General features: G+C 36.3%; 1 protein-coding gene across 6 annotated transcripts in view; it reads left to right on the forward strand.

The window, feature by feature from the left end:
- Positions 1 to 19,659, forward strand: part of IQGAP2 (IQ motif containing GTPase activating protein 2) — a 116,106-nt gene extending 96,447 nt beyond the window's left edge. For all 6 annotated transcript variants that reach the window (XM_065739761.1, XM_065739765.1, XM_065739763.1 and 3 more), the window contains 19 exons: positions 489 to 572; positions 1,231 to 1,302; positions 1,468 to 1,537; positions 1,853 to 2,061; positions 2,712 to 2,861; positions 3,358 to 3,521; positions 4,107 to 4,331; positions 4,923 to 5,063; positions 5,400 to 5,484; positions 7,677 to 7,909; positions 9,582 to 9,714; positions 11,751 to 11,853; positions 12,758 to 12,899; positions 14,626 to 14,713; positions 15,512 to 15,724; positions 16,424 to 16,584; positions 17,077 to 17,220; positions 18,050 to 18,158; positions 18,651 to 19,659. In XM_065739761.1, the coding sequence (XP_065595833.1) occupies positions 489 to 572; positions 1,231 to 1,302; positions 1,468 to 1,537; positions 1,853 to 2,061; positions 2,712 to 2,861; positions 3,358 to 3,521; positions 4,107 to 4,331; positions 4,923 to 5,063; positions 5,400 to 5,484; positions 7,677 to 7,909; positions 9,582 to 9,714; positions 11,751 to 11,853; positions 12,758 to 12,899; positions 14,626 to 14,713; positions 15,512 to 15,724; positions 16,424 to 16,584; positions 17,077 to 17,220; positions 18,050 to 18,158; positions 18,651 to 18,764 (2,640 nt within the window). In that variant the 3' untranslated portion in view covers positions 18,765 to 19,659. The remainder of the gene's footprint in view (positions 1 to 488; positions 573 to 1,230; positions 1,303 to 1,467; positions 1,538 to 1,852; positions 2,062 to 2,711; positions 2,862 to 3,357; positions 3,522 to 4,106; positions 4,332 to 4,922; positions 5,064 to 5,399; positions 5,485 to 7,676; positions 7,910 to 9,581; positions 9,715 to 11,750; positions 11,854 to 12,757; positions 12,900 to 14,625; positions 14,714 to 15,511; positions 15,725 to 16,423; positions 16,585 to 17,076; positions 17,221 to 18,049; positions 18,159 to 18,650) is intronic.
- The last annotated feature ends 2,085 nt before the right edge of the window (positions 19,660 to 21,744 follow it).

Genomic DNA, 21,744 nt, shown 5'->3' on the forward strand with positions numbered 1-21,744 from the left:
AAAAATTATGGAGAAGTTTAGGTAAGTGAAATTATTCTCTGATGGTCTTCTCTGGCATTAAAGGAGAAATGGCTTATGAAACTTCAACAAGTAGAAGACAAGAATGAAATCAAGGGCTGGGTATAGACAGAGGACAAAGTATGGTAAAAGTTGAGAGCAGCTACATTATCTGTCTTGCTGAGGTCATTACCACAGTTGCTTTTGAACCACCAAAGTGAGCCAAATGAAGGAATTGGGAAGTATTCATCTCTATTACAAAGTGAGGATCCTGACTGACTTATAGAAACTTAGGAAAGAGGCCTGGAAAAGAAAAATGTGTCAGGGAACCATAAGAATACAAGCAAGCTTACTCCTAGGCTAATTAATTTGTTAGCATAATGACAGTTTCTCTGTATGTGGTGCTTTTCTGTTAGTGATTTTGGTGCATATGTACAGAGACTTGAATAAATATTTGTCTCTCATAAGTAGTAATGGTCTCCTGCTTGTAGGCTTTCTGGAAAGGGTTCAAACAAAGGAAAAGCTACGTTGACAGACTAAAGGTGCTTCAAAGCAATGTTGCTGCTATAGTCAAGGTAAGATTCCACTGAGCTTCTAAATCAGTATGCTTCCTCCCTTAAGTTGGTCCTCTAGTGCCTGGGAATTTGAGGCTCACAGCAGAAAGTGAATGAACTTGTGCTCCAGAAGTTGATATGATGTTGAAAGTCATTGACAGCTTTAGTAAATAAAAAGTTTATTGAAAGTTGAGTGTTTAAATTCTCTCAGGCTTTGCTGAGCATGACTGTCTCGTAATAGATTTCCTTACACTCCCCTTTAAATCGTGCTGAGTTATAAAATATTGAAACTGACAGTGTTGTTGTTTCATTAGAAACTGTCTAATATGCCTGAAAAATGTTTGCTTATCTTGTACCAATAGGACACAGTCAGGAGTGGATTGCAGATGGGACACTGATCTCCTTTTTAAGGAAGGTTCATTTATAAATGACAGCTTAGACATGCAGATAGAAATTACTCACAAAGATAACGCTAGGCATGTTCTTAGAGCCTTGAATTCAGCCTGCTATTTTAAATAAAGACCTTTAATTTGGTCACTGAATTCTATGAGCCTAATGCTGCAATCATTGAGAACAGTGCCTGTAGCAGAGGACTGCCAGAAACAAATCTAAAACGCATGCACTCAGTTGCGCACAAATAATTTCTGCATTGTCTTTTAAGTTGTAATTTAATTTTCAGATTCAGTCATGGGTCAAAATGTGGCTAGCAAGGAGAGCTTACAGAAAGAGGCTGCAGTACTTCAAGGATCACGTAAGTCCTTTTTCTTCATTTTGAACATGGAGTAGTAAAATAGGGTAATATGACAGCATGTGTGTTTCTGAGAATCTGAGTAGTGAGACTGCAGGCTCTCCAGTAAGTTTCTGAATAGAAATTTGTCCTAACTTACTTCTTTTTCTTGATCTTTGTCTCTTCCAGAATGAAGAAATTGTGAAGATACAAGCATTTCTCAGAGCAAACAAAGCCAGGGAGGATTACAGAACACTAAGTAAGCGGTAACACTTAATTACTGGATATTTGGAGAGAAGTACATTACTATCAATCAGTTTTAAAAAACTTTCATCCAGGATTTCTTAGTATAGGTGAAAAGCAACTGGGTTACTACTCCTTGCACCTACTTTTGAAAGAGAATGGAAAACTATTTTACATATTTTTACTTAGATAGTATGAGAAATATTCAATTCTTGCTCTAAATGGCATAACCTTCTTTTCTACAGTTCAGATTTCCTCCACAATTATCAGTTTCCTGAGTTTTATGGTGTTTATTATTGATAATTAACAAGCCTATTTATTTCAAATATAGTTGGTGCTGAGAATCCACCCTTGCCTGTCCTGCGCAAATTTGCCTACCTTTTGGACCAAAGTGACTTAGATTTTCAAGAAGAACTAGAAGTAACAAGATTAAGGGAAGAAGTAGTTACAAAAATTCGATCCAATCAGCAGCTGGAGAAGGACTTGAATTTAATGGATATAAAGATTGGACTTCTTGTGAAAAACAGAATCACTCTTCAGGTCAGCAGGCTGTGTTCAGGTTCCTTTGGCATCCCAGTAGTATGTACTGACCACTTCTGTGTGTTCAAGGAGCTTGGGATTAAAGAGTTAGAAGACACATGACAGTGGAAGTCATCTCAGCAGGGGGACCTAGGGCAGGTTGCACACGTTACTGTCCAGATGTCTTCTGAGTATCTCTAAGGAGACCGACTCCACGAACTTGGGGCAACCTCTACCAATACTTGATCACTAACAATTAATTAAAATTAGAAAATGAAGGCTTCCTTTGCTTGTCTTGAGTAATCTTGTCAAAAGTTTGTGTAACAAGTTGCTCTGTTGTCCCAAGTGGTTAATCTGTTTGCTACTGAATGTCACTATTAGTTGTAATTGCTTGGCAGATTTTAAGCATCTTTTCTGTGGTAGAGTGGAATAGTCCTATGACTGTACTTGTGATATTGTTCATTAATTAAAGGATGAATGAGTCTGTTAAGTGAGGTCATGTTTCCCAGACAGTCACTGTTGCATAGCTATATGGTAACAAGGTGAAGATGTTCAAAAGATTTGTTAATAAATACAGTAGCAAATAGTGAAGTTCCCAATAAATTACCTTGTAGAAATATTTAAAGTCATGGTGAATATAGTATCTAAACCTCTGATCTCACTATCTACAGGATGTGGTATTACATAGTAAGAAGCTTAACAAAAAGAGCAAAAATCAGCTAGAAGAGATGGTTATGGTTGACAAACAAGGTATAAAAGGCTTGAGTAAGGAGAGAAGAAAAAAGCTGGAGGCTTATCAACATTTATTCTACCTTTTACAGGTAAGTCTTAAGGTAGAAATTAACGTGACAGCAAATTGCTAAAGATGAATGTTGACTGCTTTATTCTAGAGTTTTGAAAAGTAAACAACACAAAAAGATTTCCAATGGACTGTAGTATATAGACTACTGCAAAATGCTGTCTCCAACTTCTATTATTTCCTGTAACTGAGAAAAAACTTGCTCTCCGTGAACTGCAAGAATTAATGCTGTTTGATCTGTGAATAACTAGGTCATACTGAAAACAAAGAAATCTTTTCTTCCATTTATCTTTTAATCCATATGCATTACTGCTACTTTCACCCTTTGTGTATGGTAAAAGGGAACCTGTCTTCTCAACAGCTGATAGTATATATAATACATCTGTTCTAGTGTTCTTTATGTTAATCTCGTCTCACCTAAGATTTTCTAGAACATTACCTCTTCCCAGGACAGATAGCCTCTGTGGGGGTGGTTTGTCTTGGAAAACAGTGTCCAGATAATTTGTTTGTTTTTGTAGACTAATCCCACATATCTGGCGAAGCTGATTTTCCAGATGCCTCAAAACAAATCAACCAAATTTATGGATACAGTCATCTTCACCCTGTACAACTATGCCTCCAATCAACGAGAAGAATATTTGCTTCTCAAACTTTTCAAAACTGCTTTAGAAGAGGAGATAAAGTATGTGCTTTTACTACAAATTTTCAGTTATTTTACAAACAATTCAATATATTCATCGTATCTAAAGAATAATAATAATAATTTGGTTAAATTTTTCAGTTGCTGTAAAACCACATATATATGTAACTGGAGAAATCTGTTTTCAGAGCAATTACTTGTTTCTTAACATAAGCTATTTCCAGTTTAAAAAAAAATCTATGATGGAGTACATTTTAATAGTTATTTTAATAAGTAAATGCTGTGGCTTCTTGCTTTTGTGTTAAGGAGTTCAAGGATAAGGAAAGTAAACGTACGTTCTGAAAACAGAGTTGGTAGGGAGAAAATGAAACCTTTTATTGCACTTCACAGGTACTTCAGCTCAGAACAGATATTTTACTGGTCACTTATGGTCTGTTCTAGACACATACTGCAACTTACATTAGCGTTCAGAGAAGAACTGTTAGATTGTTCTGTAAGGCAAAATTTAATGAAGTAGACAGCATAAATGTTTCAACATGCAAACAAGGTACTTTCTGAAGTGTGGAATTGAAAGAAAATGCTTAAAAACATAGATAACTGCTAAGAACTGTTCTGTTGTTGATACAGCTCTAAAGTAGACCAGATACAGGATATTGTCACTGGAAACCCTACTGTCATTAAGATGGTTGTCAGCTTCAATCGAGGTGCTCGTGGACAGAACACTCTGCGCCAGCTCCTGGCACCAGTGGTGAAGGAGATCATGGAGGATAAATCCCTCATAATCAACACTAGTCCTGTGGATGTGTACAAGTCATGGGTAAACCAGCTAGAAATGCAGACTGGTGAGGCCAGGTAAGAAGTGAAGATGGATGTATCATACCATCTCTTGAATACTCACGGGCCTCAGTTCAGTTCCCCCTTTCCTTCCCTGGCAAACAGTGCTTATATCAATACCTCTTTCCTGCATCTTTTGGAAGCACAATGAGAAGTTTTACTGGGGAGATATGCTAGAAATAGTGTACTTTAAACTGTTCTGAACAACAAAAAGATCACTTTCCTGGTCATAAACATCAGAAGTCATGCATTTGTGTGTAGTAAACCATGCCATAGAAAGATTTACTGGGGTGTTACGGTAATTTAATAGTAATATGCTGTCCTTCTGAGGAACTATAGATGGGGATTTAGAAAATCCCTTTCTTAAATTGAGAACTCTCTCATTTAACAAAGGGAAGGCAGATGACATCACATGCACTCCCACCCAAATAAAATTCTTCCTTCAGAAAAACCAAAGGCGCCTGAAATGTTTGTTTCTTTGCAAACTTGCAAACAAACATGTTTCTCATGTATCTTTTTTACTGTTTACTGATGGTCCCTATGAAGTAAGAAGAAAAATTTTCATTCTCAAATATATTTAGCATGGTTTTATGTCTGTTTGTTTCACAGTAAATTGCCATATGATGTTACCACAGAACAAGCATTAACACACACAGAAGTTGTCAATAAACTGGAATCATCGATTCAGAGTTTGCGAGCTGTAACTGACAAAGTTCTCACATCTATATTCTCATCTCTCAATATGATGCCGTAAGTGCTGAGTGAGGTCTCTCTCAGCGTCTGTTCATGTGAGCAGTGAAGCTTCATGCAGACTTCACCAATGGTGATACTTTCCAATCATGTGGCTTGATGTGTGCCTCCCAAATGACTCTCCCAGTAAAGGGAGTGGTTTCCCCACTTCAGCTCCGCTTTAGTCTTGTGAATGTCTTCACATACTCTAAACTTCTTATATTTTCCATTGTTGTCTCATTTAGTGTTTTAAGTGGCTGAAGAAAGAGCCATTAACTTGGGATACTAATATGGTTTGTTTGTTTCATGAAAGTCTCTCCATTGTTTTCCTTTTCATCTGTTCCATTCCACATGTAGTTATGGAATGCGATATATAGCCAAAGTTCTGAAGAGTTCGCTCCATGAGAAATTCCCAGATGCAACAGAAGATGAACTACTAAAGGTAGACTTCCAAGGGCAAACTGCCAAAAGTATGTTCTTTTAATGCCAGAGGGGATTTTTATTGACATCATTGTTCTAATGAACTGAGAGCACCAGTCTTTGTTGAAGGAATCTGGTATTACTTGGGTTGCAAAGGGGTGGTAGAAGAGAAGGGAACTCTCTTGCTACAGCCTACCTTTCTTAATCTGGGTCCTCAGCAACTCAAAGTGACAGTGCTCAACCTGTTTCGGAAAGTCAACTCAATAATACTGCTTAGCAGGTTGGAATTTATGTGAATCATCTTTTTTGTTTTGTATCCCACCAACAATCCTTTCATGAAAAACCCTATGGTCTTCATTTTTTTTTTCCCTGTGAACTTAACATACTAAAAGTCATAAACAGGAAAAAAAGCTTGTAATTTAAAGGCAGAGGAAGAGCTCTCAAAACAAATTACAGATAGATCCTTTCATTAAATTACACTTGTTTAAGATGGTTGTAAAAGTGGAAATGAGACTTACGCTGAAAAGTGTGAGTGAAGAACACAGTGCTAGCTTAGTGACCACCCCTAGGCTGTCACGGTGCATCCCTAGAGGATCTCAGGAAACTTGCTTTGTGAGCCAACAGCCAATGGATAGACTGCAAACTTCCAAATTACAACTACTTGCATTTCAATAAATAGCATTTTCAATTTTGCTTTTATTTGTGTTTAATTAAATTATTCTGAAATTGCAAGATATTCATTTCAATAGGACTTTCCTGTTATCCTGCCAAGAGGAAATGTCTTTACAAATAAATAAATAAAATTCTTAGTATGCACTTGAATACTTCAAATTCCTTATTAAAAAAAAAAAAAAAAAGGTTCCGTATGCTAGCAGTGCTTTGGAAACGCTTGCAGGCAGCATTTCTGAAGGAATTTCAACCATCACTTCATCAGGGCAGGTTAAAGTATTGCTCAGTTTAGGAAATAAGTAGAAAATTAACCATCCATAAATGCTGTGTAAGATGAAGGTTCTGCAGGTGACTACACATAACCTGAGGCTAACTGCAGGAAGAAAAATTCTGCTTGTTTCTGCAACCAGAAGTGATTTGAAATAGCAATCTGCATGACATAAACATTGTAAGATTGCTACAGAGTGCAGTTTTGGAAAACCTGTTCTCTGGTCTCTTAGAAGCATTAGAAACAAGAGGTCCCCTGCAGATTAGTGTAGCTAAGTTTGTAGCACTCCAGAGAATAAACCAATGGAGATGGACCTACCAAAGTGTGTATGAAAGAACAGTTGTACCCATCCATTTCTGTTCAACTCAGTGTGTTACATAGTCTTGCATAAAGCCAGCAGTACCAAAGGGAAACCTGATTGTACAAGACCATTGCTGATGATCTGAGATCCTGTAAAGGGCAAAATTTTCAAACACAAAGAATATCAATAAGTGCTGTTCAACTCAAAATGTTATTATAAAGTTTGGAATATGATTTTTTTTTCTAAATCCAATGACTGTAAGAACTGAACTTAAGGATGGACAACTGATCTTTGAGGAGCTGTTAGGACAAAAGATTGATTCCATTCCTGTGTTAATATGGCCTTTAGTACTTTCATGAACTTGACATTTTGTGTTGACTGAGTTGCTTGTTGAAGTATTGGAAAAAATTGTGGTGAAATGAGTGTTAAATTTTTCTCATCCATAATAGTTAAATAGACATCTAAGACCCATTTTAAACTGAATATTTTACTCATTCATTTACTCCAGTGTCTAAAAATAAGAACTATAAATAGTCTTGGTTTCTGGCACTAGTTGGAATACAAATACTTTGAAGCATGTCTGATAGATTTCTAACAATCAAAACCAGATGATTGTCTTTAAGAGAAATATTCTAATTGAAATCAAGCAGTTCTATTTCTGATCATTCTGGGATCTTTATGTCACTGCTTAATATTTTGGGAAGAACTTGCACAAGAAAATGATTGGTTTGGTATACAAGTATGCATGCTTGTTTTTTAATTATTCTGAAATGGCATAGTGCCCATTACTGTGACTGCATCATATAAAACATCACAGACTCTTTTCAGTCAGCCAAGTAGGTAACACATACATCCCAGGAGTCTTTCCTCATCATTTTCCTCCACCAGTTCATATAGTCCAAGTCCAAAATAACTTGTAAACTTTTTGTAAAATGCAATTACTGTATGTAAAGCAAAGTTCTTCTAATCTTCTTAGATTGTTGGAAACCTCCTGTACTATCGTTACATGAACCCTGCCATCGTTGCTCCTGATGGTTTTGATATAATTGATATGACAGCTGGGGGCCAGATACACCCTGACCAGAGGAGGAATCTGGGCTGTGTGGCAAAAGTCCTTCAGCATGCTGCTTCTAACAAACTCTTTGAAGGAGAGAGTGAGCATCTGTCATCTATGAACACTTACCTCTCACAGACATACCAGAAGTTCAGGTATGGAGAGCTCTCACAAATAGCTATTATAGTGCTAGAAAAAGAAGACTCTTCTAGGATGAGTAAGACAGACTAATTATAATTAATTCATGTGAATTCTTAAATAAAAATAAATTGTTCTGTCCTGCTCAAAGGTAAAACTGAGAGAATTAATCACTGCAGAGGAAGTTGAAGTATTAGCATGTTGTATTTCTATTTGAGCATTACATGGACTGCTGATCAGTTGCAGCAAGATTGCTGCAAATATAGACAAGTGAGAGCAGCTTGGAATGATTTGTAGTCTGGCAGAAACAGTGTGTTCCTCAGGCAAAGCTGGAAGTTTTTTCTGATGAAAAGACTTAAGATGAAAGAGTTGATTTTTTAATTGTTATTCTTTTTTTTTTTTTAAGAAATTTTATTCTTTAATCTTTGAACTGTCATAGGAAACTGTGTTCTGTTACACTCTGGAACACAAATTTGTTGGGATTATGATCCATATTTTTGGGTGGCTGCGTTTATTATCTTGCAGTATTCTTATGCCTTGTGGTAAGCTCATTTTTGTACATCAGTCTTTACCATCCATCTTTAATGAAAGCAAATGTACTGTTACATATAATGGATTTCCTTGAGAGATTAGCCATGAACACAAGAGTATTCACATAGCTTAGTCATTCTATTTATTGAAAGTGTTATTTAAAAGCATGTCATAAACATGAAGAATAGAGCAGAAAGTACAACAACAGTAACAAAAGTTAATGAGGGAGAGAATGTATGCTAGTTGGCCCTTTGATTACTACAAGAGGAAGAATTTTTCTTCCAATGAAGCCAACTTAGAAAACTGAGTCTCCCAGGCTCTTCACTATAAACAGAGCTTTTTTTCACTTTAAACATGGTGGTCACTCTCAGCTGCTCCAGTTCAAGTTTCTCTCACTTTGGAAAACATACCGTTCACTGATTATCTGTGCACAACTCTGAAGCTGTTGGTAGCTTGGAGACACAACCTTTCTCTTATAAGTAGGTCTTGGCTTTCCATATGTATGAGAGCCAAGTTGTATAGCTTCAAGTGTCCTTTGCATTTTTCTGCTCAGGATTCTTTCATTTGTCCATAATTTTCTGAGTCTTCAAGCAGCTTGATTTGAGTAAGAATGATTTAAACTTTGTAGACCAAGTGGTGATTTCATGTAACTTTTTTCAAATATTTTCTTCTGAGCATGCTTCATACTGTAACGTACACTTACAAGACCAGAAGTTATTTCTGTGGAAACTTAAGACATAACTCTTAAAGCACTAAATTCAGACCTCTTTAAACATTTTTAAATGCCAATTTATCGCTCCTGAGTGAGGATAAAAATCTAACATTGAAAATAACATTTCAACAGCCATAGAGAATATCATCATTACTGTTTGAAGAAATATGTCAGAGACAGTATATTTCTACATCAACACAAAGCATTGATTGCACATTATAAGAGAATTATAATACATGTTGAAGACTTGATTGTTATTCATACCACTTAATTAAAGAAGGGATTATAGTATTATATTATATATTATAGTATAATATTATATATATAGTATATATATATTATATATATAGTATAATATTATATATTAAAGTATTCATACCACTTAATTAAAGAAGGGAAACAATTATTTATTGTTCTCATTTATTTGTCTCGTGTTTTTTTCTTAGGAATTTTTTTCAGGCAGCATGTGATGTTCCTGAACCAGAGGAGAAATTCAATATTGATGAATACTCTGATATGGTGACCCTCAGCAAACCTGTCATATATATCTCTATTGAAGAAATTATCAATACCCATTCAGTAAGTGAATATACTTATCTGGAGACCTGAACTGTGTAGATTGTGAATTAATTGTGACAGAATGTCTCTGAGGAAAGTGTAGAGTCTGTTTTCTTTCTTTTGAAATAATCTGTTTGGTCTCTGAAACAGCATGGAATTAAGTATTAGAATTTCCCTTTGCCTAGAAGACTGCTTCCACTCATTATCTTGAATGATTATGAGAATATAGTTTTGTATGGTGTGGGGAACATTTTTTTTTATCTAGTGTGGCATTGCTAACATATTTATAAATATACTTCCTCATCTTGGTTAAGAAAGTGAGCTTAATTTGAAGAAGTTACTATTCCTCTGGGAAAATAGGAAAACTCTGCATCTTATGACTCATACATCATTTGTTGTGTTGGAAACAGATGCAAATGACTGATTGAGAATGGACTGAAGCTGTGGCTTCCTATCAGTTCTTCATGCTGGGTAAAGAACAGATTAACTGCAGTCTGTAGTATGACTCATTAGGGTGTAAGTTAAATGTCTGCCACATGGTGCTCCTAAAGCTGGGAGTAATATTATTCATTTTCCAGGTTTAAAAAAAAAAAAAAGGGGAGGAGGGCAAGGGGGAGGCATGGCAGAGAACCACAGAGTAGCACCCCATAACTTTGTTAGAAAGCCTACAGAAAAAAAACAGAATGCTTCCAGTACATCAGAGTACAAGTTAGCTTTATTCAACTGAAAATTAATAGCCTGGATTGCTAAACATTTTTGGTGAATTGTTTTTTTTTTTTTTTTTTAAATTTATTTATTATTATTATAATTATTTAGTTATTAATGTATTGGCTTATTCCTGTATGATAATCTTAGTCAACTTCTTCTAGTGAGGTTGTTACCTCTCTAATATGTCCTTGGAGTCAACAGTGACTATTACTACGCTATTCTGTATTTATTCATAAAATACAAAATGTGAAATAATATAGTAGACACTAACAAGGAGGTTGATGCTAGAGAAAGCAAGCAATTAAGACTGAATACTGCACATTCTCACGTCTCTGGCAGAAATGACCATGCGACCTCTTTCACCAAACTTCCTATGTGGCTTCATCTTCTCCCACTATACCTTCCCTGTAAAAGTAAATTCAACTTTCTTTCCTGGTCATACAGCTCAAGAATTAGTTTGAGTAACAGGAGATGCATAAACATCCCATTTTTTGTTGTATGTCATTCAGTTTAAAAAGCAAAATTCTCAAATCTGCTCTCTGTCATCTCTGGTGATGCTTGCTTAACATTTGTTTTGGTTGCACAAATCCATAGGATGTAGCTGGAATGATGGATCTGTCAGCTTTGTTTTGCACTTCACCATATGTCTCTCACCTTTGCACCAAATAATCTGTTCTGTGAAAGTATTTTTCATTCTGTGTTTGAATAGCATTGTGTTGGAGTTTTACCTAGTATGTTCAGTGTTTCTCAGCAATTCTCACAATATGATCAATGTTATGTACACCATGCTGCTGCTGCTCTTCAGAGTGGAAAAATATGTGATACCTATACTTCTCACTTAACTGTCTTGTATGTAAGACTGAAATGCTGTGCTTGGGCTTTTTAGTTGTCAGGAAGGTTATGGTAAGTAATTTCTCTCTAACTATGGCTTGCAGCACTTAAAAGACTTAGAAATCTGGGATGGCGGAAGGCATCTTCGTATGCACCACTGACCCTGTTTTCATGCCATTGTATGGCTCAGTTCAAGATGCTTTACTTGAACCACTGCTCTTTATTATATTTTATTAGTTCTGAAGGCATATCTTGAATTTTTTTTGTGCTGAGCTGAGATATTAAGCTCTGGAAATGACTGCAAGAGGAACACAATATGCTGCCTCACATCAGGAACAATTCTAAACTTATTGTCTAGAACTGAGCATTCTTCCCCCCTGCTTCCCACTCACCTTGGGTCCTCAGTAATCCCAATCACACTGGGTCTGGTATTTTGGCATATAGTCTCCAGATTTGTATACAAGTATAAAGACAAGATATGTTTTTCAGCCTATAGCTTCTTTTATGTTTCTTTATAGTTACTATTAGAACACCAGGATGCCATTGCCACTGAGCCAAATGACCTGCTGAACGAATTGCTGGAAGGGCTGGGACCTGTTCCTGATGTGGAGTCTTTCCTTGGTATGCCATTATTCATCTTCATGGTTAACATCACTCTGGGGTAGGATTAGATGGAGAACTGATTACTACAAGGGATGCAAACTCTCATCTCTCTCATGTTACCAGCTTCTTCGTTTTCTATAGAATTGTGCTCTATAAACTAATTGTGACATTTGATATTGTTGAGCCTTCTAAAAATGGAACTTAGTACAGTGCTGTTCAGAGTCAGCGTATCCAGCTCTGACAGCATTCTTGATATATGCACAGCTTCTAATTTCAATACTGACCTTAAAGATGAATTATATTATATATATATATGATGCTAGTGTTCCTAAAAATGGTCAATTTATGCTCAAATTGCAGACAGAAAATTATTTTTTTTCATATCCTGACCTTAAAATTTATTGTTAGCTGCAGGAGTACAGAATTTAAATAGCAGTTTTTAATTCTGAAACTAAATTATCCAGATAAAAATTAAGTTTTAGAAGAATATTAATCTATTATAAAGTAGTACGGAATAAACGTAGCGGATATTTAATTTACCATATTTTTATTAGTGAATACCTTCAAGTGAATAGCTATTATTTTGTTTTTCACTGTTACATGCTTGTTAGGACAAAGGATGTTAAATTGTTTGTATTTTTCTTTAAAATAAATGTGAGTCTCTTGCAGAGCAACATATACAAACAGAAGAATTGGCGTTGCTTCCAAAATATTCTAGGTGGGCTTATTAGTAGGTGCCTTACAGTTTTGTTTGTTTAAAGTTCAAAAAAAACCAAACAAAAGGACAGCTGCTATGAACGGTAGGAATGGATGTGCTATTAAAACTTCTGGCAACATAGTGATTTGTCTATGCTGTTGTTTTGTCTGATGCATTCACACCTGGGAAAGTTGGCAAACTGAAGTGCAAGATGTTTCCTTGCAGGGGAAGGGTCTGTTGATCCCAATGACCCTAACAGGGAAAGCACATTAAATCAGCTTGCAAAAACAGAGATTTCATTGTCTCTAACAAGCAAATACGAGTTGCGAGAAGGTGAAGATCAGGACCTCAAAAGCTTGATGATAAAGTAAGTTTTGCTCAAGTATATATTCTTAAAAATAATAATCTAAGTTCCTTCCTAGTCTAAATGTGTTTTGAGTTTTCAAAAGCCAATTTGTGTTCAGTCATACTTACACTTTTGAGCAAGTTAGAGAAACTGTCAATTCTTCCTGAATGTTTATCTTTCCATAAGCTTTACTGCCACTTGTGTTTTGGACCATGATTTGACCATTATCCAAACTAGCAAGTACTTCTCCAGGAAGTTCTAAAATAATTCTACTTTAAAACATCACAGCCTTAGGAAGTTTGAGATGAAAGTCTACCTGGATGTGTACGGGTGGTCAGTACCACTGTCCACTCCTCCCCCACAAATGAAAACTCGTTCCCTGACCTAGTGCCATCAGCTGCTGGAACAGGATATGACTGTCACTTCTGCATGAATAGTACATGCTTTCGTGCAGGGAAAGGAAGTGATGTTTATTCTATTTGGTCAACATATAAGAAATGGGTACTGGGATAACCCATTAAATCTAAATATTTTCATAAAAGCATTTGTCATCATTTATTGGCACCCCTTTTTCAAAATTATTTAAAATTACCTTGAATAAATATTAGCTTATTTAATATCCTGTGGTTAACTGAACAATGGGATATATTTCTTTTTCTATGCTTAGACTTCTCGTTTTCTATAGAAATATCAATGTGTTTATTTTTAAACAGCTTTGTTAAGGCATCTGTGACAAGACCAAAGATTTGTAGTTACCCCTGTGCAGAGGACTTCAAGGTGCAAATGAGCTTCCAGGAGTAGCAGTTTACCTTCCTGGCACAGGAGGAGTGAGGCTGGTGTCTGCTTGTGCTGTTAGTCATTCCCACCCTGCTGCTCCCTCTGTGAAAGCTCAAGTCAAACTCAAGTAGTTAGAACTTTTTCGGTAGTGTTGTATTTAATTGTATGCATTTATATCTCTCATCCCACTGTGCGGCCTTTTTGGCAGAACTAACACAACAAAAAAGGCCACCTCTTTTTAAAATGGTTATTTAGCCATCTAAATTTGAGGTTTTATCACAGAAGCCTTAGTCATGCTTAGATATTTTACTCAAAAACCTAAGTTGCATCTTCAGGTTTCTGTGAACTCTTAAGGACAATGAGCTGTGTATCTCATGTAGTACTTTCGTCTAAATAACAGAATTCTGTGGCAGAACTTTCTTTGAAATACTGTAGATAAGCTTCTACCAAAAAAGAATTGGTTTACATATCAGAGTGCAACAGCTTCCCTTCTTTTGGTGAGGAAGAACTACATGTGCAGTCACTGGAGAAATGTCTGAAATGTGCGTCAATGAATTATGTCAACTGTACAACTCCTTCAGAAGTTCAGCTGTTTTGAGTGCACTTCCACTTTATTTCGTAAACATGATCCTTAATGTACCTGCCTAGTTTAGACTATGGAAATATGACATTTCTCCCTTCTGTTACATCACAATCATAATTAAACTACTTGTGTAAGTTGCATTTTTGCTATGCTAAGTGGTTAAGTGTTTTCTAAAGTGAAAGAGAGAAAAGTGTTTACTTATCTTCTTGTCTATGCAGAAGTTAGTTTTTCAGTTGTCAGTGGAAGCCCTGAAATACAAGAAACTAAACAACACTTAAATTACCAAGTATAGACATCATGCTTGCTAGCTTTTACTGTTTAATAAATCAAATGCAGTGATGATCTGGTGACAGTTGTTTTCTAATACCCATGTATTCTTTTTAAAAGGACCAAAAGACTTATTGTGGATATGATACGAACACAGCCAGGGGATACACTCTTAGAAATATTAGAAACAACAGCCACTGCACAACAAGTAAGTGCTGTGTTGTATCTAAATAGGGAAGGAAATTATTTTATTTAGGTATTTGAAAGACCTAACAGAGTTCTGACAGCTTTATAATAAAGCAATTATTAAAATAAAGAAATTGTTGCCTATTTTTAAACTACTTAGCTCTAGAGCATTTAAAGTGCAAGATTTTGAGGTGTCTTTCATTCTCTCTGTGGTAACATCTTTGGGAGAACATAAAAAAAACCAAAACATTAAATCTTGCTGTCTATACCATAAGAATAGATTTTGTAATTCTATAAATGTTTTGTAAATATGGCCTCTTTTTTATGCTACAGTATTATCAAATAGCCTGAGGTGAATCTTTCTGCTAGTTCTTATTTTCTCTTGTGAACTTCAGAATCTTAAGTTCTCTGCTGCCAAGTATATTTGCTTAAGCAACAAAAGCAAACATGGGCCTGGGAACTGCTGCTATCCACTGAGAACTGAGTGGGAGAAGTTCACAATAGAAGGTGTTTTCTGGAGATGCTGACTCTGAGTGTGCAAATCTTAGCTTACCTCAGTGTGTGCATTGTGTTGTCGCACTACTAAGCCACCGAGTCTTCTAACAGATTTCAAATGTGTTTGAATTAATTGAAATTCGTGAATACACTGATTAGTTACTTCAGATATGGATAGTAAGGTAAGCAATTACAAACCACATGGCAAGCATAGAAGAATAAAGACTGCACCTCTATCCTTCATAATCTCCATTGAGAACTCATTGCATCTGGAAAGTAACTGTTCTGGATTTTTTTTTTTTTTTGTATTTTTTTTTTAACCCAGGAGTCTGAGCACCTGAAACTTGTAGAAAAACGTGCCATTTTAGATTCCAAAACTCCAGAGAAAATGAAGCGCAGTCAGTCTATTTTTGAAGATGGGCAGCTACCAATAGAACAAAAGAAAAGGAAAATTCAGAGAAATCTCCGGACTTTGGAGCAAGCGGGATTAGTCTCTTCAGCAACAAAGTACCAAGAAATTATAAATGAGATTGCTAAGGTAATTGGAACGTGCTCTTTGTGTATGGATGGATTTTAGGCATCTAGCTTCAGTCCAGTCTAGAGAGATATTAAGATATAATAGGTCTGGATAACAATTGCTACAGCTGTACATTATCCAGTCCAGGTAGCTATGCAATAGAGAACTATCTTTCATTTAGATCATCAGCAAACTATTATTTGACTCTTACTTGGATGCTTTAGACTGATAGTGAAAAGCCTTGGAAATGGAAGCAGATTTCAAGATACCACAACTTATATTCACTTAGCTTCAGCTACCCCAATCACCATGAACTGCAGATATAAATTTGTACACAGAATACAGAAACCTGGTGTTTGGTGTGGGCCTTAGTGCCAACACCCACAAGGCTAGGTTTCTACCTGGAAGCTTCAATGACTCCACACTGTTTTGAGGCAGCTGTGTTTACAGGAGCTGCAGTAGTCCTGTAGTACTGCAGCACTGCAAGAAACACAGAGCTTGGAACCATCCATCCAACCTGCCTTCCAACTGTTGTCTAATAGCTTGATTTCCCCAGAAGTGGAAAATGATGCAATTTCCCATCACTCGCAAACCAGAGTAGCAATGTGATTATCTTCAGTTCAGTCACATAAACTATAGTGTTTAATATTAGTGATTTTTTTTTCCTAAATATCAAGTTTATAATCTTACTGCATAACAAAGCTGAATTCTCTATTTTAGGATATTCGGAATCAAAGAAGGTACCGACATCACCGAAAAGCTGAACTGGTGAAACTCCAGCAGACTTTGAATGCACTTAACTCCAAGACAGCATTTTATGAAGAACAAATTAATTATTACAACACCTATATAAAAACTTGTTTAGACAACTTAACAAGGAAGTGAGTAGATTCTCCTTGTCTCTCAATATTTCAACATGTTCAATTAGGAAGGAGGGTAGGTGTTACCTGAAGTAGAAAGTTTTCTTTCCAACAGATAGACATGAGCAGTTTTCTCAGTGAAACCTCAGAGATCGAAAAATTAACTTTAATGGCCAATCTTATTTAATGCCCATTCCAGTATGCTTCCAAACTGCTATTTTTAAGTGATGACCGTTTACTCTTAGATTGGGTTTGCATTTCACAATGAAGTTCAAATAACCATTAGCGAATATTCATTTAAAATCGTTATGAAAACTGCTAGAGTATTTGCTTCCTGTATAAAATTACCATGAATTCTCTGACTTGGTCTGAATGTTAGTTTAGTTCATTAAGAGCAACTAAAAAGGCCAATGTTCAAATGAAAAATTAAGCTAGAAGAGTAGCTGAAGTGTAAAATAAGAAGTTTTGTGCTGGTAGATTAATCACAAAGCTTTTTTTGTTGTTCTCTTCTAGAAATTCAAGGAGGTCAATTAAATTAGATGGAAAAGAGGAGGTGAAGGGCAGCAAAAAACTGAAGCAGGCATCATTAAAGTACACTGCTGCAAGACTGCATGAAAAGGGTGTTATCCTAGAAATTGAAGATCTTCAAACCAACCAGTAAGTGTGGCACAAAACAAGCATTTTCTAATCAGCATCTCCTTGAGGACTCTGGCCTTTGATAAAACTATTTTCATCTTCCTGCACAGCATCTAAAATTTCAGATTTTAACATTCGGAGGAAACATGAAGTCTGATTCTCATAACTCTCTTTTTTTCCCTTGCGCCTTGATGCATTACCATAGTAAAATGATGGAATTAAGTGGTTTTTGGCATTAGCTTAGATAAGATGCATACAGATTAGGCAGCATGTTCACAGCTAAATGACTGTTTGTTTAAGCAGATGTAGCGATTATTTTTTACTTTCTGACCAAGCACTTTCATATCATTGAGTAAATACCACATAGGCTGTTTCCCGACTATGGCAAAATGAATACCAGTGGTTTACCTTGCCTGTTCCCTGTGGTCTGAGCTATGACCATCTCTACTTTTCAGAGCAGTGGGGTTTTGTTTTAAAGGTCTCTTTGTAGTGTCCGTAAACAAGGGCTACCATGGCTATAGTTCCAGCCTACAGATCTCACATTTGCAGGCCAGCAAATCAAAGCTGGATCATTTCATTTGTAGTGTGGATTCTCACACCTTACTGCTTCACTAATGGCAAGGTGACAGATGATAATAGTGCTCCAGTGTCTGAGCTGAGGTCTAATGGCTCTTGTAGACAAATTATGATCTCTTGAGATGGCTGCTGCTGGGAGGAGATAAAGCTGTGCTTATACATAGATGTTTCCGGTGAATTTTTTTTTATTCTGCACATTTTTCCTCTTGACTGACTGAAGTATTTTAAAACTGCATAGTATACATACTCAATGACTCTTACGTTTTGATTTAAGGTTTAAGAATGTGATGTTTGATATCACACCTGGAGAAGAAGTGGGCGACTTTGAAATCAAAGCAAAATTTCTGGGGGTTGAGATGGAAAAAGTGCAGCTCCATTTCCAGGTAGAGTTTGAATTTTCTCACTGTTCTCTGTAGCTACAGTTGCATTTGCTCTAAGCAGGAACAATTTCAGACTTCTGGTACATCCATGATCAACAGATATGTCAAGAAGACAAGTCAAGTAGGGAATAATTACGTAACTTGTGTAGGATGCTGGGTTTGGAGTGGAACTAACATATACATTAAAGTGACCGTTGAATGCATCAAACCAAGTGCCATATTAGTTCAATGGTAAGCAGCAAAAGCCAAGAGAAATAAAAAACACAGGAAACAATCTTTCTGTTGGTTTACTGTTACTGATGGCCCATAATTAGGGATCTAGAGAACATGAAGTGTTTTGCATACCTAGTTAGTCGCTTGTAATTGTTTAAATTGTGAGGGACCAGGAGTAAGATGGTTATTACATGATGAAAATGACTCAGTCTGGTTACTGCGAAGTATGGATTCAAGCAAAGGATTGCTTGAATGATTTAATGATTTTATTTATGATTACAGGATTTGCTTCAGATGCAGTATGAAGGTGTGGCTGTAATGAAAATGTTTGACAAAGCTAAAGTGAATGTTAATTTGCTCATATTCCTGTTGAATAAGAAGTTCTATGGAAAATGAGTGTCTTCGGATATCATGGACTACATCCATCAGTGGGAAGTCTACTCAGTATTTTTCTTGCTTTTTGAAATCTGTCATTGGATGCTTTTTAACTTTAAAAGAAACTAAACCACCAAATGTTCAGAGGAATGTAAACAGTGCCTTTGCATCATTGATAGTGAAGCAGAAAAATAGGAAATAGTATAATTTAAACACTTCCAGATCTCATTGGTGTTGGTACCTTCCAATCAAAATGTTGTTTAGGACACTCAGCTCTTGTGGATATTAAGTAGACAGAAATTGAATTTAGTTGAATATATAAGCCTCTTCCTATTAAAGACGTTTTTAAATGACCTCAGATATATAATATAGTTTGTATTAGACATTTAAGTATTTACCAAAAGAAATCCTAATTTGTTTCTAGGGGATAGCTTGCACAAATATTTAGTTACATACTAAGCCTATTTTCTGGCAGTTGTCAATTGAAAGAAACCTTATTGTGCAATTCAAAAATTTTTATAGGTAATTATAAAGTTACAGCAATGTTTTACTGCGCAAAAATATTTTTTGATTCATTCCTACTAAATAAAATGCACTACTGCCTTGTGTAAAATGACATTTTCTACATTCACAACCTTTTGAGTGGCATGGGGGTATCTGAGCAGTAAGCAGCTGTTCAGTTTGAAGTATTTGAATACGTAAATTGTGCCTGTCTTTTTTTTTGTAAGAAAATAAATGCAATAAAATCAGTATTTAGATTTTTTAAATATTCTTTGGAGATTGTTCTATGTAAAATAAATGTTACTTAATTAAACTGGCTTGGTTCCTAGACTTCATTTAAAAGCAAAATTAAAGGAATAATCCAGATGGTAATGAAAGAACTTTCCAGTAGTTTTATAAAATAAAATTTAATTAAGCTTTGTTGTCCTTACAGTACACTTCAGGAAGGCTTCTCAGCAGTGAAGCCTTAATGCCTTTAGAAATCATGGTGATTCTTCTGATAAAATAACAATTACATCTACAGAGCAAGAACATGTATAGGAGATAATGTACTATATAAAGCAAGGGGAAATAGTTCCTATTCTTGCTTTCCTTGTGGCAAAACACTTTAAAAGATTAAAGAGCAGTGAGGCACTCTGGAATGGACTGTAAAAACAAATGCGCAAATACTAATTCTGAGGATGAAATAAAACTAAAGTTAGTGGCAGATAAATACTGACCTGTTTGCAATACAAGCTGAAAAAAAGATTATGCTTACTAGAGGTAGTCCTTCAGACGTGGCATTAAGCGTGAACACTTCACTCCTTTACTTTAAAACAGCTAATATTCCTACGAAAAGCAAACAGTCCCTGGGTGTTTCCCTTTTTCTTTCCAGCTAATCATACTACATTTACCATTTATCAGCCATTTTGATTTTTGTTGTTGTTTTTTGTTTGTTTTTGTTTTCAGCATCGACACACATTGTCTTAAAATAGTTGGTAGGGAAGCTGAAAGCAGCACTTAGTATAGGTCAGTTGGAAGGGACCTGCAAAAATCATCTACTCAGCCATCTAGCCTGACCACTTCAGGGAGCTGGAGTGAAGTTCCCTTGGCCTTCTCTTCTCCAGCCTGGGAAAACTGAGTATTCTCAGTCTCTTCTCACAGGATGTGCCCTCCGGCCCTGTGGCTAGTAGCGTTGCCTCCTCTGGATGCTTTCAAGTGCCTTTATATTGCTCTTGTGTTAACGCAGCTCAGAACTGCACGCACAATTCAAGGGGAGACTGCTCCAAAATTGACTACAGTGGGAGTCTTACCTCTTCTGACCATATGGTTGTTCTCTGTCAACGCACCTTAAGTGTGGTGTGCCCAGGCTGAGCCTACTGGCACCAGCACCCCCAGGTCCATTCCTGCTGGCCTGCTCCTCAGTCACTCATCTCCTCTCTGTGCCTTTTTAACTTGTTTGTTTCTTTGTCCTGCTCCAGTGGCTCTGGATCCTTCTTCAAAGCCTGCTTAGCTCTAACATGAATAGAACCTTAATTGGTCATCTACTGAAGCAGACTTGCTTACAAAAAGTTATTGGGTTCCCACGTTAATGTAGGCAATTTATGGTCTCTATGCTAGGTGTCACCTCTTCCAACTATTTCTTGATGTTCCTGCTCTCCTAGTACACATCAAAGAATAGCTTCCATTTAATTTGTGATCTTCTTCAGAAGCTTTTCTTCTTAATTAGCTGGTTCAGTTTGTCACTGAAGAAATAATAAACCTGCTGAACAAGACTAATCACAATGGTTCCTACCTAAATATAAGATTGACAGGAACTACCAGGTGCCATGTAATTGGGCAGAGTAATTCTGTACCTGTCAAACTGGTGGTATTTACTAAAAAGTACAAAAATGGGCTTCAGGGAGGTTAATCCAAGCTGTAAACCTTTGGGCATCCAATTGTATGTAGTTGGATACTACCTGATGAAACCTGGTTCATACAGGAAATGATCTTGTGGAAATACTTGCCTTGCTGGAGATGAAAATGGAGGGAAAAGCCAGTACAGATGAACAGTGCTTTACTTGGCTATTTCCACCACTGGAGGAACTGCATCGTTCCTTCCTTCCTGTTTTTTCATTTTTTTTGTTCAATCCAATGGTCTTTGGCTCACAGCTATACAGCTCACATTTTTCTACCTCTACAATAGTATTTTTAGAGTTGACCAAGAAAGCTTTGCAGTTAACACAGTTTGATTTGTTAGAACTTATTCTGAAGCTCTAAAACAGGCCACAGAATTGCAGAAAGAACATTTACCTTATTTGTCCAAGCACAGAGAAACACTATCACAAGTGATGGCTGTGGTCTGCTTTACTGGACACCTATTTGCAAACCTTCTTTAGCCGTCTTTTAAAAGAAAGCAGAAGCAACAAAATAAGCTTCCCCCTAATAGCAAATTTGAAGAGCAACAGTCACACATGACTTCAAACAGTTCCAAATTACATAGACAGCACAACCCTTTTTGCAGACCTGGAGGACTGGT

The sequence above is a fragment of the Cyrtonyx montezumae genome, unplaced genomic scaffold (genome assembly GCF_038088225.1).
Source record: "Cyrtonyx montezumae isolate F1298 unplaced genomic scaffold, pur_monq_1.0 scaffold_25, whole genome shotgun sequence".
In the NCBI taxonomy this organism is placed as follows: Eukaryota; Metazoa; Chordata; class Aves; order Galliformes; family Odontophoridae; genus Cyrtonyx; species Cyrtonyx montezumae.